The 17228-nt window shown below is 35.3% G+C and overlaps 1 protein-coding gene across 17 annotated transcripts in view; it reads right to left on the reverse strand.

Annotated features, from left to right (window-relative positions):
- ZNF385B (zinc finger protein 385B) overlaps nt 1–17228 on the reverse strand; it is a 163163-nt gene that overhangs the window by 13926 nt on the left and 132009 nt on the right. For all 17 annotated transcript variants that reach the window (XM_051787300.1, XM_051787298.1, XM_051787312.1 and 14 more), the window contains one exon: nt 9400–9562. In XM_051787300.1, the coding sequence (XP_051643260.1) occupies nt 9400–9562 (163 nt within the window). The remainder of the gene's footprint in view (nt 1–9399; nt 9563–17228) is intronic.

A 17228-nucleotide genomic window follows, 5' to 3' on the forward strand; every position in this document is an offset into this window, starting at 1 on the left:
AGCCAAAGCTATCTTTTTTCACTTCAGAAGTATTGCTTGTATGGCTACGGTACAGCAGTGATGTTGACAATTTTTTAGGTACTTTATTTCTGATCTGGTGTACCAAAGACTCTTACAAAGGAAGTTGTGTTTTTTTCAGAGTACAAAAATGTTTGTAACTGATCAGATTAAAGATGTAATGTTACAAAGGTTTGCAATTTTGAATGGTTTTAATTTTTATGAAAGTGGATTGATGAGAACTAGAAAATATTCAGAAGTACACATAGTTCTGCAAGTGTGAAACCCTGCCCTGCAAAATCTATTTCTGTACCTATTTGTACACCTTTCTGAACTGAGAATGCCTGCTGCTCCAATTACCAGAGTGTCTGAGATGATCCTGCTGTATTGCCTATGATTTTTAATCAATTCCTTGCACAGTTTGAGATTCTTAGGGGATTGGTTTAGGTTGGCTGGCTGGTGTTTTAGATCTGTTTTACAGACTAAGATCAAGAAAAATCTGTATGCACTCACCAGGGCGGACGAAAAAAAGCAACAAAAAAAAAGGTATTTTGGCATGCACATAAAAAGCATATAGCAAAATAACTATGCAAAAATTGTTAGGTATCGAAAAAGGGCATTCACATTTCAAAAAAACTCTTATTTAATATTTCAACACAATGCAATTTCTCTGTGCAAAAGCAAGAGGAATAAGAAGGGTTGATTTTGCACTGTTAGCCAAAATGCAGGAGTGTATGTAGTATTTCTGGAGAAAACAAACTAACTTTTAACACTCACTTAAGGCAATTGGTGTAGCGTCTCCATGTCACCTGCTTGTCTTCAACCATTTTTTACAGAATGCAGGTTATATCAGACTTGTCTTTTCCTCATCTGTAAAGAGATTATTACCAGTCCCAGCTTCTCTGTCCCCTCCTCCCCCTTCTCCCACCCCAGTTTTTAGACTTAATAGGGTGAACAGATAATTATGGTGAATGCAGCATGTTACTTCCAGAGAAAATCAACTTGTCTACAAACACCAATTCAGAGCAATTTCCTAGTGTATAGTACCAACATCTACTTTCTCAGTGACACATTGATAGGTTGAGAAAACTCTCACTAGAAGTTTGTTCATAAAACTCATCAAGATAAGGAGCACTATGGTGCTGGAAACAAGGTGGATCTAAAACACAGCTAGCAAGTGTGAATGTTAATTTAAAGAGTATCCATAATGTGAGACCACCCAAAAGCTTAGTCTTCCTGGGTCCCGTTGTTGTATAGCTAGGTAAATTTACTTTCAGCTTTTCTGAGCTATGCCAGTCTGTTTTGGCTGAAATGGAAAAATCTGCAAGTTGGAAAATTATAATACAGCGTGAGCCAAGCTTGAAATACAGTATAAGTTCTGCTATTACAAAGTGTGACTCTCCTCTGGGTAAGAGTAAATTATTTTTGCTAGTTAGACACTTATCTCTTTCTGACACCAGACATCTATTATTTTGAAAATATTTTATACTCGCATTCCAGACATTTTTTTTTAGAGGTCCTGGAATGCAAACTTTCTATACTATTGCATTGTCTTTTAAACTTTTTAATAATGTAGGAATGCTTAGAAAAATAACTTTCAACAAACATACTGTATTCTGCCCAGACATCCTTCACTTCTATATAGTCTTGGTTCATCTTCTCAACTATAACACTGGCTCATCCATTTATGAATCTGAAATACATTACTAGAAACACATTTCACTTGCTGTTTGTACAAACCAAAAAACTTAAAACTCTACCCACAGATGCTGAAGTGCGTTGGAACTCAATACAAAATTTATGAGTCTCTGAATAACAGAGTCAAGGAGAACTGACAAACTGTAGGCATGGGCTGAACTACTTATTCAGTCCTTGCCCAAGCAGAACTGTCACTGAAGTCAGCTATGAAACACTCATCTTCATTTTGGTTAAATGACATCTATAATTGTTCATTCTCCCCAACTTCTGTAGAAGGTTTGCCTGAGGACTGTGAGTATTCAGTCATGCCCTCAAGATTTGACAAATAAATTGCATTTTAAATATAACTTGTCTAACAAACATCAAAATATTTTCACTCTCCTTGAAAACAAGTAATAAGGAAATAATGAGTAGCCTAATGTTTGTATAAATAATTTTTATACTATAAGAAATGTATCTTTACCTCTCCTCCCAAAAAACCAAAACTTTGTATAATTTTATGGATGCTAATAAAAAAATGCTATGAGACTCAACTTCTAAAAACTTGAATACGTAATAGAGGTATATAATGATACAGGACACATGAATGCACCGGCATCCAAAAGAGTCTTATTTCATAATACAATGTATTTTGATCCAAAGCTTATGTTTACTTTACAGCAGGAAAAGTTTACCATTCCTTCAAAACAAAATCCTGCTTGCATGCATTTCTGATTGATATAACCACTGAAGAGAGAAAAGATTGACCTTTTCCAATTTGAACAGGAATTGCAATAGCTCATCAATGTAATTGTGTCAGCTGCAGAGTTTATTCTTCAGTTAATGGCACCTACCACCAACTTGCAGTAGAGGTGCAGAAATTGAAAAGTGCTTGTTAGCATTATTATAGACAGACCAAAGATTTCCAGGAGCTCCTGGAGTTTATCAGCACCAAAATGTGCAGTATGACTGCTCTTCCATTCAGGTTGTAAGACACACATGGAAAGATGAATCTTGAATATCCACTTTTGAAAAGTATCAACAGTAAGACTGAAAGGGAAGAAAGTCTTTAAAGATCCAACCTATTATAATGACTTCCTGTTAATAGACTTTGACTTGATAAGTTTTCTTCTGGCTAACCTTTCATCCTAAGAGTATAAACCAAACAGCAACTTCCTGAAACAGCCGCTGAAATTACCTACCAGAAAATGCCCAGAAGTTACTTACTATTAAATCAAATACAGGCATTACATGTGCCACTGATGTAAATACACTTATGGTACTTGGAACAGTGTATCTGTGGTGAATTTATGAGCATTTATTAATCATATTTTATATTATCAACTATAAAGGCACTGTGGTCAAACAGCAAACCCTATACTGCGACTTTACCTCTATTTTGGGGGCAGAGTTTCAACAGACAGCAATACAGAGTGGTCTTCACATGGCTGTGAAACAGTGAATGAAAAGGGAACAAAACTTATGATCCTCAGAGCATGTAATGAAAAATGCCCTTGAAATGACTCTCTGTGGTAGCTGACTCAGATTGAATTTACTACTTAGTTGACCGTAAACTAATACCTTTATCTAACAGAAATACGCCTGTGCTTAGCAGGCACTATCTGAATACACATAAACACAGATGCATGGTTATTTTATAGAGTCTAACTTCAGCAGAATTCTTTATGTAAGCAAAAATGTGAAGAACTGATGAGGCTCATCAGTAGCTTTTGATGAAGGCTAGACATAAGCACAAGCATCTTTCAAGGGCATAAGACAGAACCTCTAAAAGGGGCATGTTGACACTGGGTATAGCAAGCCAAACACCTCGTGGTGTTCCTCTCCTAGAGCCGTTCCCTATCCCTGCCCCACCCTCAAAATTGACACCTTTGTCACAACATATTTTGAGGTCTGGAGGACTTTGGTACATTATATAGAATGAAAAAATTGAAGAATAATTGCCTTAGAAACCCCCTAAACTTTGAGGTTCTTATAATGGTATCTGTATGACAAATAACATAGAATTTCCCAGAACAGGTAAGACAACAGGTTAGCTGTGGAACCTCTGTGTTTCTGGCTCTTAGCTCCTTCTGAAGGATTATCTAAAAAACAGTTTATTACAACTATGTAAACAAGCCATTCCTTTAAAATGAGTAGAAAACAAGGTGACAAATGGAAACAAATGTTAAGGTGAAAAGGGATTTTGTTAAGAGATTGGTATCATTCTTAGGATGATACCAACTAGAGAGATGCATATGGAAAAGTTTAGAACTTAAGCATTGGCAGAAAGCTTTCTAAAATAAGCAATGAAAGCAAGATGACTAAGGGAGTGTCCTGACAGTGGACTTGTGAAATACAAACTGAGCCCTTTCCTGGGACATTACACATCATTGGTAGTTGATGAATAAACAGCATTGGCAATTGGGATGCTGGAGAAATCCAACCCATCATACACTTTCCCAGCAAATGTGATTCAACATGTTGCATGCTCCTTTAGGAATAAAAGGAAAACCCACTCAGTTTTGTTGTCAAAACATCCACAGAAAGCCCTTGATGAAATAAAACCCACAGACAAGACCTCAAGATCAACTTTTCTAAGTCTGCTAAAGCTTGGAGTTGCCAGTCCTGTCTAATAGGCCAACTAATTACCATATGTTACATGACATCAGGTGGTATTTATTAGGTCCATCAATATCTCTAGGTTATTTTCAAACCATGAGCAAGCTCACTCAGTGTCAGATACTGTACCACATTCCAGCATGACAGTATTAGCTTTAGTTATGCAGCTGTAAAGACTGGAATAACTCTTACAGGACCTGCTTAGGATCAAGAAGCTGGCAAAAAACTTTCCAGTCCCATCCCTTTCCTGCCATCCTTGCCACACACAGCAGGTGAAGATAGGACTGCCCATATATGAAACATCATCACTATGACCCTGTGTGCTGCTTGTTGCAGCTGCCTTGAAGGGTCAGGATTTGAAACAGGTTCTAGTATTTGGCCTAGTTAGGAGGGTAGTGTTGCCTGTTCCTGTACCAGCTGAACAAAAAGAGGGTTTCATAGAGCATCCAAAGGGTCTATCTGTACCTACTAAGTCCCAAGAAGCAGAGCCTTCTGCTCTTATTTGAACAAGGACTGAACTTGAAATGCCCATACCTATCATTTCACAAACAGGCGCAGGGCAGAGAGAGCATTCAGTGAATAGATCAAAGACAGAAAAAAAAAAACCCCTTTTATAATCTGAAATATGGTTTTGACTCTTGAGTAGTTTAAAAGTTAGAGTTACTTCCTGATTTTCATATCAAAGCAAAATGCAAAAAAGGTGATACCACATCATCTGTCTGCTTCATTTTGAACTATTTATTTTGATTTGGAAGTATGATCAAAGAATTCCTCTTTGCTTGATAAGTAAACAGTGATACTTAAATCCATTTATTATTATATTCATTCCTAAAGGACTCATCACTGCAAGCACCTAGACTGTGCTAACCTGGGATCACAGACACCATCTTCTATTGCATTTTTAGAGCTATATTTAAACCACACTTTAAATATTCTAAACTACGCTATGTACTGGTTATTAGCCCTGCCCTTTTCTAAAGCAATGCCATATATATATACATATACTTCTGTGTAGCCACCCAGAAAATTCTGGGCTTCCACAGTGAGGGAAGGAAATCTTTGCCACTGTACTGAGTTTGTGTGGCTAAGCTTTGGTAGTGGGAGGGCTATAGGGGTGGCTTCTGCGAGAAGCTGCTAGAAACTTCCCTTATGTTTGACAGAGCTCAACCCATGAACCTTAGGTTATATATTCTCTCCCCTGCCCAGCTGAGGAGGGGAGTGACAGAGTGGCTTTGGGGGGCACTTGGCATCCAGCCCACCAGGATCCAGAATGCACCATCATCCAGGATCAACTGACCACAGACCCACAGGAAAGAGCAACTCCCAGTGCTCTTAACACAGCTGTTCTGTAACCACATCTCAAAGCAGCTACAAAAAAGGCTTGCAGTGTCACAGTAATGATTTTCTAGCATGTGAAATTGCTTTATAGGCATCACCAGACTTTTCCTGTGTGGGAGACATATTATGTAAGGGTCCCCTATGGCCACCTCTAATCTGCAAATACCCATCAGGACAAGCAGAGATGACCCAACAAGAAGTGGGATAACAACAACCTTTTCACATAATCTGTGGCATTTTCTTCCTGTCTGCAGAGTGAACAGGATAGGATGGTGGTATTTACAATTACCAATAAACAAGTATTTTCTAAATAGCAAAGAGTTGTGAACTTGGAAAACAAGATCACATAGTAGCCTAACCACGTTAGAATGCAAACTTGTGCAATTCAATCCATCAATATCCACTTACCTGAGGTTGCAGCCACCTGTACCACTCCTGTACAATGCTTTATCATTACATATTTCCCAATGGTAAATTTACAAATGCCATTTCCAAGTCATACTGTATTATTAACATTATCAGGGAAGATCACTCTCTCACAATGTGGGCATTGTCATGCTCAGATCAAGTCCCACCGTCACCCCTTTCCATTTGGCTGAGGTAATTTTTGTCTGCAGGAAACTACGTTCTTCTGGAAACATCCCAAAAGACCTTAAAACTTAATATAACTCTCATAGCTCTACCAGCAGTCATATTTCTCAAGTTGAAAGGAACAGCTGTAGAGAGACCACTGCATCAAAAATTTTAAAAGATAAGAACTGGATGAATCTGGGTTTTGCCTTTGATGGATTCCTCACATGAGCTGAGCTAACAACTATTTTTTCTGTAAGTTCTGTGGTGGTGACTTCTGACCAGTAATTGTTTTGGATCTCATGCTATGTCTGACCCATAGAACCCATATGGCTCTGTAGCAAACTTAACTTGACATTTTATTTCAATATATAGGAAATGTTATGTCTGGAGAGCTCCAAATCATTCGTTACCTCACTCAAAATGGCAGCACACCAAAGTCATGCTTGTTGTGTTCTTTATTAGCAGATTTAAATAAGAGAATAGTAATTGTAGTTTTATCAGTTTACTATAATATTTCCTACCCATTCTGCACTAATACCCATGGAAGTACAGCAGATAGAAAAGAACACAAGAACTTAAAACTGTCTTCTCTGTTTAGTTTCTCTTTCTACTCTTCCATACACAAGAAAAGGACAGCAGAAATTATTTACTGTTTGATGAACATGTCTCAGAAAATCTCCAGAGTACAGTGGCTAAACAACAGCTCCACAAGTGGTGGAGTTAAATTCTCTTCCTTAATTTCATTTATCTTATGCACTTCTAATGCAATTTTTTCAGACTTACACCACACTTACACACTTTTAAATCCTCTGCCTTGAAGGCAGAGTCCCTGGCCAGCCAGCAGGCCAAGCAAAACTTCAGCATCGTTCAGGATGGATCCTAAGTTAGGGCTTCTCTTTTACTTATGTGCCAATTTTCATCAAACTTATAGGACCTTCATTAAAATCTCCTAATGTCTTTTTTTTCTTTTTTTTTTTGACACTAGGCAATATAGTCAAAGTTGTGAAGACAGAGCCATAGAAAACAAAGACAAGGATAGATGATGTAAGTCTCATTTCCTCTGGAAATCAGGATAAAAAAAACAAGACTACAAATACACACATGAACTGAAACTCTCAGTATTAAATATCTTTTAAGGAAAATGAAAATATTCCTGAACAGTTAATACATTGTAATAATCCATTTCTCAGAGAATGAAAGCTGTATTAAAATATTCAGAAAAAAATTGCATCAGTTAATTTTCTCCAAGGCAAAAAAACAAAAATCCCACCAAGTCCCAGAAGAAACATGTGATTGCTCTTGTTGCAATAAGCATTGTGTTAAGCAGCTAAACATATCTTAAAGAACAGATGAACAATAGCCTCTGTAAGGGAAAGTGCAGTTGAACAAAATTATGGTTTGTTTCAAGTCCACAGCCTGGTAAAACCTCCAGTCTTCAAGTCATTCCCCGCCTCTGTGACCAACTTTCCCTACATATACAGAGAATTTGCTGTTCCAGGTTCAAGTTTTTCTCCTCCCAAACATCCCATCTGTAATCTCCTGCACAGCAGCAGCAGGCTCTGAGGAGCCTCCTCTCCACAGAGAATCCCACTGTTCTCCTAATGGGAAGAAAGTGTTTAACTAAACTGCCACTGTGATTAATTTTTAGTGTAGAAACATTTGCAGTGGTAAAATCCAACAGACACAGATGGTAATCTGTCTAATTAGTAGAGAGCAATTAATAGTATAAAACAATACACTGTCAAAGCAGGGCAATTAAAAAATCAAGAGAAGGTTCCCCTTCTGATTGGTTATATTAATCAAAAACTGAATGTAGATTTTAGATACATTGTACAGAAAAGAAAAAAATTAATTCAATTCAGACCTCACAGTTAGGCAAAGGAAACAAGAGAACAAGAGACAGCTCCAGACAGATGATGGAGTTTGTAAAAAGATGATGAAATTTTTGTTATTTGGACCTCAACCTTTGGCATAGGAGAGGGACAGCATTAAACAACTACATTATCACAGACACACTCAACATGTTAAATCCTTTAAAGTTTTAATTGATATCTTAAGCAGTTGACTGAGTTCTCACCATGTATACCTGGAGCAGTAAGCTATTTTAACCAAAGATATTTTTTCAGAGAGTAAGATACTTATGAAATATTTTAAATCTTTTTCCATTCAACAGTCCACCTTATATTTAGATCAATGGTAGCTTGTTACTGTTTAATAGTAGCATGGCTTGTTCACCTGAAGATGCTCCTTGGATTTATGTTCTCTCTCTCAAACCTAAAATGTGATTTGGTAGGTGAATCAAGGCAAAATTTGGGACCCGTTGTCACTGCTAAGGACCCAAAGATAGTTTTGATGCAGGATGACAAATAATCACTGATACTTTTTTTGAGTTGGTTTGTGAGGTTTTTTGTGTGTGTGTGCATGTCAAAAAATGTGTCATTCACCTCATGGCACCCGAGTCAAGATCAGCTCTGGTGAAGAGGATACTAAATGGCTACCAAGGCAGAAGCAAATCTTTCAGCAGCAGTCTATTGAACTGACAGTTGGGTAACCCACATTAGGTGCCCTCTCCTGGACAATACGTAACAGTATTTCAGATTGTCAGCGAGTTCATGAAATTCTCCTGTTTCATTCAGTAACACAACACTGACAGAGCAGAGACTCAAGCAATTCCACTGCTATTAGTGTTGCTGATCTTCCTCAGTTTACTAATCTGGAGGGGGAAGAGAGGAGGGGTAAGAAAAAAGAAGTGATGTTGAAGCACTAATGAGTTGTGAAAGTCAGAAAATACCCAAGCCACAAGGTTTCATATTTCTGTAGGTGTGTTTCCCTATTCAAGCAATATTATCCTCTTCAGAAAAGAAAAAATTCTTACAAAGGCGTCTTGAGCTTTAGCTAAATATATACATCTCAGACTTAACCCTCCACCCAATCCATCAATTACTATTGTCATATGAACAACATCCATACTTTAAAAGAGTAAATTTGACAGTTTTTTTAAAAATAGACTTTAGTATTCAGGGGCACCAGATGTTTCACAGATATGAAAAGCACTTTGATAATATCAAAACGAATTCTGTACAAGAAAGCACAGTATATACTTCAGAAAAGACAAGTCATGCAACCAAATTCTCTCACACAAACACAAAAAAAGGAGAAAGTAAAGAATGTATAGAACAAAAAGTTTTCATTGACCTGATTTGTCAGAGATGTTGGCTGTGACTGGCGTGGTGGAGCAGCTTGGGCTAGCCTTTGCGCTGTCCTTGGAAGAACCAACTTTGGGTTTATTTTTCGTTGCCTCTAGTGCTTTGACCTTCTTGGCATGTTTACTTCCTTTGTAGTGGGCCTCGGCCTGGCTCTACAAAGGAGAACAAATCAGGCTCACTTTTTTCTGTACTTGTATATAATAAAATGGATGACAAGGCAGAAAAGTGACACTTTCAATAGTAGGCACCATTATATTTCACCTAAAAAATTTTAATAGATTTATCCTAACAGTTTTCCCGGATGTAAGTTCTTATATATTCAAATAATAGGATTTTAATGAAAGTTGCATGTTTTCAGCAACTTGGTAAAAGAGGCTTTGAGATTACATAAAGCTCTGTCACCCCTAATGTAATTCTTTTCTTCCTTGGTGCTTAAAGATTTAAAGCACTATACAAATGTAAACACATCCAATTCAGAAAGATGCTACTCGATTTTCATGTACTGTTCCTTAGACTTTATTGTTTGTAGTTAGAAAGATGTACCATGCTGTGACAAGATTAAATAATCCATTTTACTTTCTGTTTGATCTAGTACAAATGTCATAAAGTATTTTCATCTTTACACTAACAGCAATTGAAACTTGAAAAATTATGACTTCAAGAAAGAAGGGTTAAAATGAAAAAACATCAAGTACAACACAAAAATAAATATTTATCAGTCTTGATTGCTTTATAAATTGCCGTGAATATTTTTTATTAAAGACTAAGAAAATTGGAACCTTAAGGATAGGAAGGAGAGGAGCTTGTTTTAATTATTATTATTTATTTTGGTTGAAGTGCTTTACATATAATGTACTCTTCTTAATCTGGTCAAACAGAGCAGTAAAAATATGTACTGAGATGCAACGTTTACTTCACCGTTTCCTTAAAACTATCTTATGAAACTTGATCAGTGTTTTTGAAGTTGCTAGGCTAAAGCTAGACACATAAATAAATGCCCATTTTTTCAGTGGTTTTGAGTTCCCTTTATCATTCCTGACTCTATACAATCAGTGACCTTGACAAATCAGACTACTTTGTTTGGAGTAAAACTAAGGAACTACTGCTTAATACGAACTCTAGAGTTTGGAAATTTCAGCTAATGAATTTAAATGTTTTTCTTGACTTTTTAATAAAAGAATTTACCAAATAGTGAGTAAGAAACAAACCTATCCAAAACAGTCTATTTTCATAACACTGTACTATTCAGCAACAGTTTTGCATTATTAATATTTCCAAACACAGTTTAAAAAAAATTATTTCAGATATACCACTAGGTGCCTCTATTGAAGGTTATATATTAACTAAAGAAGTTAATATTGTCATTTACTTAAAATTAAAACACTCAGAGAAAGCATGCTTCATGTAACCACATCTTGGCACCTGGCATATAAAAACATCAGTGCAAATAAACTTTTACTATGTTCATGCAAAACCACATTGATTGTCTCTCTTTAATTGATTAGGGCTATTTTATTTAGTTCACTGTGTTAAATGAAGCGAGCCATGAAACAAGTCACATGCTTTTTATAAAGAGCAACTAGAATAACTAAGATGCTTGAATTCCATAAAGAGTGCTGCCATAATGAGGAAAATTGCTTTAAGATCAGCAGAAGTAGGCATTACAATACAGTCACCTTGGGACAGCATGTAATAACAGCTTTATCATATGGTAGAGTGGAAGTGAAGAGTAGAAACAGCTGGACCAGACAAGAGAATAGAGAGCATGTTGGAGTCCTCACACAAGTTATAAAACTGATGGAGAACTGTTGCTAAAATAGAGGAGTGAAGTTCTTATGCAACAAAGCTTCTCATTGCAATTACACACCCCATGAAACACTGTGCTTTCCACCTCAAAAGGATAGTGTATGTGACGCTGAGGCTGCATCTTTACTTTTATTTCAGTTAGCAAGCATTCAGTAAGAAAGGCTGCCAGATTAGTTTTACATTGAATTCCTTTGAAATTGAGATATTTTTAAAAAACTTTATTACAAAACCAGTAGAGTTTACTCATCAATTACTATTAAACTTTTTACTGATTTTAAAACCTTTGAAATATTAACACGCATACAAAACACAATTTAAGGATTATAAAGAAACAACTAATGAGCTCTACCACTAGTACTACGTGCACTACTTAAAGGGACACTTGTCAACTTCTGAGTTGGACCTCTTCAGCTCTGAATGTGGGCAGAGGAGCACAGTTCCATTTGTGCCCTGTTATGTCAATGGGCCTTGTGCAGGCACAGCAGTCTCGCCCTGTCTCTCTCCACCTTTGCTGGGTTTTGTCCATTTCTCTTAGGCTTTGCTGTTGCTAAATGATGCACTGGAAGGAATGCTTTCCATCACCAAAATTAAATAAACTATTCAAACATTACAGCGTACAAAAAGGGAAGCTAAAAATTGAGGTGTATATATACCCTTTCCATTCCAATACTTTTAAATTTAAATAATACCAAGTATAAGATTTTTCACTCAAGCACCCTCAAGTTGATGATGTCCCTTTAAATATTTGAACTCTATGCACTGCGCATATGTTTGCTGTCGATAGGATCATATGCTGCCTGAGGCCAAAGCTATAACATAAATGCACTCAAGAGAAAGACTTAGTAAGTCAATTCCTTGATAATAAGCCTTTCTGCTGATATTTGCAATAATAATGCCTGCAATATCAGTAATAACCTACTACAGTCTTTGATTCCCTTCATTCAATCCTTCATACAGTGTATATGAGACCTGTTGAGAACAAACAAGTCCAGGCACAATTAAAATTCAGATTTCCATAAACACAAGCAAAGTTTCATGGAAACATGGTCAATGGACTCACTTTTTCTTTAAGTTTTGTAATTATTATAATCTCTTAAATTCATAGTTGTACATTATAAGGCCAAAAAGTATTGCTATGACCATCTAACTAGGGTTTTTGAAAATGCCAGCCCTTTCCAATACTGTTCAAACTAGCCCATATGCCTTTGAAGGGAAAAAAAGCAATTGTTCAGTTTTGATTTGAAAGTAGCTATGGATGCAAAATCTACCTTTGGAAAATGATTTCGCTGGTTCACTTTGTCAGTTAAGTACATAATATTTATTTTTGCAATTTGTAGAAATTGAAACTATTTGTATAGTTTCAATTCCAGGGGCTGGATTTTGTTAAATCTTGGAATTTTAGGTGCTTTCAACTCATCTCTGTTCTGTGAGTAGAAATGCAGATACCCTTTTTAAGCATGAAGCTGGAGGACTGTTCCTCGAGGTGTTGAAGCAATGTTTTCTACCCACATAAGCTCTATTTTCTAGTCCTTTCAGATACACCTGAAGTTCAGAGTTTGCTTTTTATCCATTGTGGGATAAACAATTTGATTTGGCTGCCTTGTGGTAACTGAAATGTAGTGTCCCTGCATTACATAAGTCTTTGGAGTTGTGTGGAGTCACAGGAAGCAAAATAAAAAAGGGCAGCTGAGGAAATCTGAAATTAGAATGTAAGTTCTGGTTATTACTGGTACCGACTTTTCTGATTATTAATTTCCTGATCTTTACTAACCCTAATTTAATAAAATATTTGCACAAGTACCACATTAAAGGCAAACATATTTGACTCTGAGATTAGCTCAGTTGGTTAGAGACTGATACTAATAACACCAAGGTTCAAACCATCCACCTAAGAGTCGGACTTTGATGATCTTTGGGGGTCCTTTCCAACTCAGAATATTCTATGATACTTGTTCCAAGTCCTCCTTAAAACTTACTGGTGACACAAATACAGCAATAGAGCACAGTTTATGAACTTTGTAGAATACATCATTGAAATACTAAACATATCTTTGAAATAAGCTATGACATATAAAATTTTCACTTTTAGTTAAGGCAAGAAGTTGAACATTTATTTTCATTTGCTCTGATAGTCCAGGGGAAGTTCTGTACACATAGGGTTCAAAAGTCATGTGCATAAAAAATAATTTACCAGTTCTAATATAAAACCTCAATAAAATATAAAATGAAATTAAGAGTAAATATTTTAAATAGACACTGAATATACTTTTTGATCATCATTAAGTACAACTAATGCATGCAAATTCTGTATCAGCAAAACAATATTTGAGAAAATAAAAAAGTTAGGAAAAGCCAAAATGAAGAAATCTCTCAGTACTCATGTACTATGATTTTAATGGTGCAATACTTTATTCCAGTGTATATGGCTGCATTTACTGTAGGGTTTAATACACTCTACAGTAAAATAATTTAACTCTCCCACAAATCAATATTATTTAAATACTTAATTTTTTATTTCAAAAATATGAAGTTAAATTTGTTGCTTATATAGTCAACATTAAATGTCATAATTGAACTAACATTATTAAAATTTTTTTTAAAAAAATGTATACTTCATTAAGGAGGACACTTTTGAAAAAGTGAAATAAAATATTTCTATGAAAGAACTCACCAACTGAAAGGAAAATCTTATTTCCATGTGGTTCTAAAACTGAGTGGTCTACTAACTTGATACACATACATTGCACATTTTAAAATAGAAACCCCTTACTTATTAGGCAGCCCAGAAAGTTGTCAAGTACTGACTACTAAGATTCAATGAACAGGAAAAGCTTTAAACTGCTGTAAATGTGACACTATGTATCAGAATGCAAAAAATACCTTTGTACTGACAGGCCAAATTCCACACAGGTGTTCATGCATTTGTCTGGCAGTATTTTTTGATCAACAGGATGAATATTTTATTACACTAAAAATATGTCTGCATCTTTGTTAGATCATGAAAAGCTGTATTTTAATTAAGTTGCAAATAATAATATAATTGACAGACAGATAATTATGCAATTTTCTCCCATAATTTTTCAAATTTCTACACCTTAAAAGGGTGGCAGGACTCCCATTCTCTCTTTAAGCAAACTAGATTTTTAGTTCCATTCCTAGTCTATTAGTATTAATAAAAAAACCCCATCAATCAAAGCTTATGAACTTTTTTGTTTTAATTTTTAAGAAAGCCTCTAGGTTATAAGGATTAATGACTTGGTTTTAAGAAAGGATAATTTTTTCCACTCTTAAAAACGATCCAAATTTTGTATTTTATTTAAAATCTTAATTTAATTGCTACTTTCAACTACAAATTATTAAGTTTAAAATCCAAGAATCAGGATGTTAAACTCTGAGACTACATATAATACATATACAATAACCTTATATACTAGAGTGCATCTAATAAGAGATCAGCAATTCAAATCATCTTCTACATGTAAATGTGGTTTTGAAAACAAATGTGCATATTGTTAGCATATTATAATGCTTAAAATAACCTCAGTAGCTTTACTTTGCCTAAAGTTAAATATACGTACAGATATGCATATTTAGATAGATACAGATAACCAGGAAACATACAGATCATATGGATTCACTGATAGAGGTACTACCTTTAATAAAACTTTGAAATAAAGGCCAGACTTTATTTTGTAGTACAAAGGATATCAGAATATTACCCCTGTCTGGAGCGATGACTGACAGTGTATTTGAAACCAGCACTATTCATTTTGACAGTTGACAAGTGACTGAGTTTTAGAATCTACCTGATTTGTGAATGTCTAATTAACTGAATTTATTACTATACAAAGAGATGAAATATTAACCTATGCAAGGCTTGACTAAGTCTAAAGGTTCAGTGCATATGTGTGTGAGAGCAAGATTTTTTACAGGTTTCTTCAAGATCAGCTGAAGTAGCCCTTCAACGGGTCTTCATGGAAATCAAACAATTGTAACATCAACTCTTTGGCTAAATGTTTGAATCTGGTACCACATTATTCAGTCTGGCAATTAACATATAAAAATAAGTATATGTAGAGCTGCATGGCATTAAGAAGGAGAAGTACAGAAATAAAGGGACAATTTGAAGTATCCACGTGGGAAATCTGGGTTCATGCCCTAAGCAGTGCAATGCTAGGTGAGTGCCACAACTAAATGGAAGTGAACATGGTGGCCTGTAGCTCCTATTCCTTCTCATTTGATACTGCACCTTTTTAAAGTAGGAATTCCACCCTGGATGGGAAGTATTCTCAACAGCAATTGTATCTCTAACATGCTGCTTAGTGAAGTGGCAGAACTATCCCTGGAAGCATTAAAAAACCATCTGGGTGTGGCACTTGGGGATATGGTTTAGTGATGAACACGGTGGTGCTGGGTTAACGGTTGGACTTGATTATGTTAGAGGTCTTTCCCAATCTTAATCGTAGATCCTATGATTCTATCTCAAATAATAAATTCATTTGGTGTTAATACAGAGGTGATCTCTAATGAAAAATATTTTGTTGAAAATACCACAAAAGCTTCTGCCAATAAGAGTTCAACCACATAGAAAATTTACAACTGAAAGACTGAACAGATATAATAATCCTGAAAACTTCTATTCTGTAACGGAGTAACTATAAAGATTAATTTTTCCTGCATACCATAAAAAAGTTTTACATAAATTCCAGCTAAAAAAATATCATGTCATAAACATAGTCATAACTGTAGAAAGATCACCTCTCAACACCTGTGTTCCTGCCCACTTTTATACATCAAGCTGATTACAATAGCAGTGGTCCTGTCAGAGAAAGCAACTAAGTGTGCAAGATAGGAGGAACAGAGAGGTATTTATGTTTATAACCTGTTAGCATTTATATTCACAGCAGATCTTAAACTACAAAGTTCCCTTTCTTAATAGTAAGATATCTACCAAATATTTGATCACATAGTTTACCTGTTAGAACCATCCTGTAAGAGTATGCATATTTATTTGACTGTATAAATTAAGAAGAATTTAGACTAGAATCATAACTCCAATAAAAATGACATGAAATTATAAATTAGGAAGTAGTGTTGAAAAATATAGTTATATCTCATTTCTTATTAATAATAGATGTAATTGAAGAAATCCGTAAAATCTTCATACATTTTTTACACCAAAGCTATGCATTATTTTTTCAATTCAGTCCTTATGAATTTCTAAAAACTAATTGCTCAAAATAGCAAGGCAGATTACTATTGAAATGAACATAGAAAAACCAAAAAACTGTGAAGATCAGCCATGTTGTAAGAAGTCGACTCATATTTTAAATACCTTATCAAACTTTGTTAAAAGCGCTGTTAAATAGCTGTTATTTGAACAGAACCTTCATCATGTTATAACCCTGTACTCTATAATCATGCAATATTTCTGTCATGTTGGAGCTAACAACTTTCATCATTTTGTCAGTTCTGTCTACAAAACAGAAAATTACCTTCACAAGTTCCTGAGATTTATGCTTTTAATTAACTCCTCTCCGCTTCACTACCCTCCATACCCAAAGAATCAATATAGTCTTATTTATAACAAAAATTTAAAATGTTTGACAAAAGACAATGACAGTTCTGTAGATTATTTGATGCTACTGATTATTTTGTTTATTATCTTTTTGACAGCATGAGTGATTCATTGAAATTTGCAAAGTCAACTTTTTGTAATATTTGCCTAAACTTCAAAAATTTGCCTTCTGGCTTTTTAAAATGATGGTCTATCATCACATCATTTTTATTAGCTTTAAATGCATACAACAATAAGTTGACCTTCAGCATCTCTTAATGCCAAACTGTTACATCTGCTTTTTCTTATCTGCCTACAAGGTGTTCTCTCTTGATTTTTGAGTCTATGCAAGTGACACCAAAAGCAGAATCGACTTGTGGTCTTTAACCACAGAGCAACACACTGTGCAAACACAAGTTTATTTCAATCAAATTACATCCTATTAACAAGATGAT

The sequence above is a fragment of the Manacus candei genome, unplaced genomic scaffold (assembly GCF_025592945.1).
Source record: "Manacus candei isolate 608988 ecotype Guabito, Panama unplaced genomic scaffold, ASM2559294v1 h1tg000023l, whole genome shotgun sequence".
NCBI lineage: Eukaryota > Metazoa > Chordata > Aves > Passeriformes > Pipridae > Manacus > Manacus candei.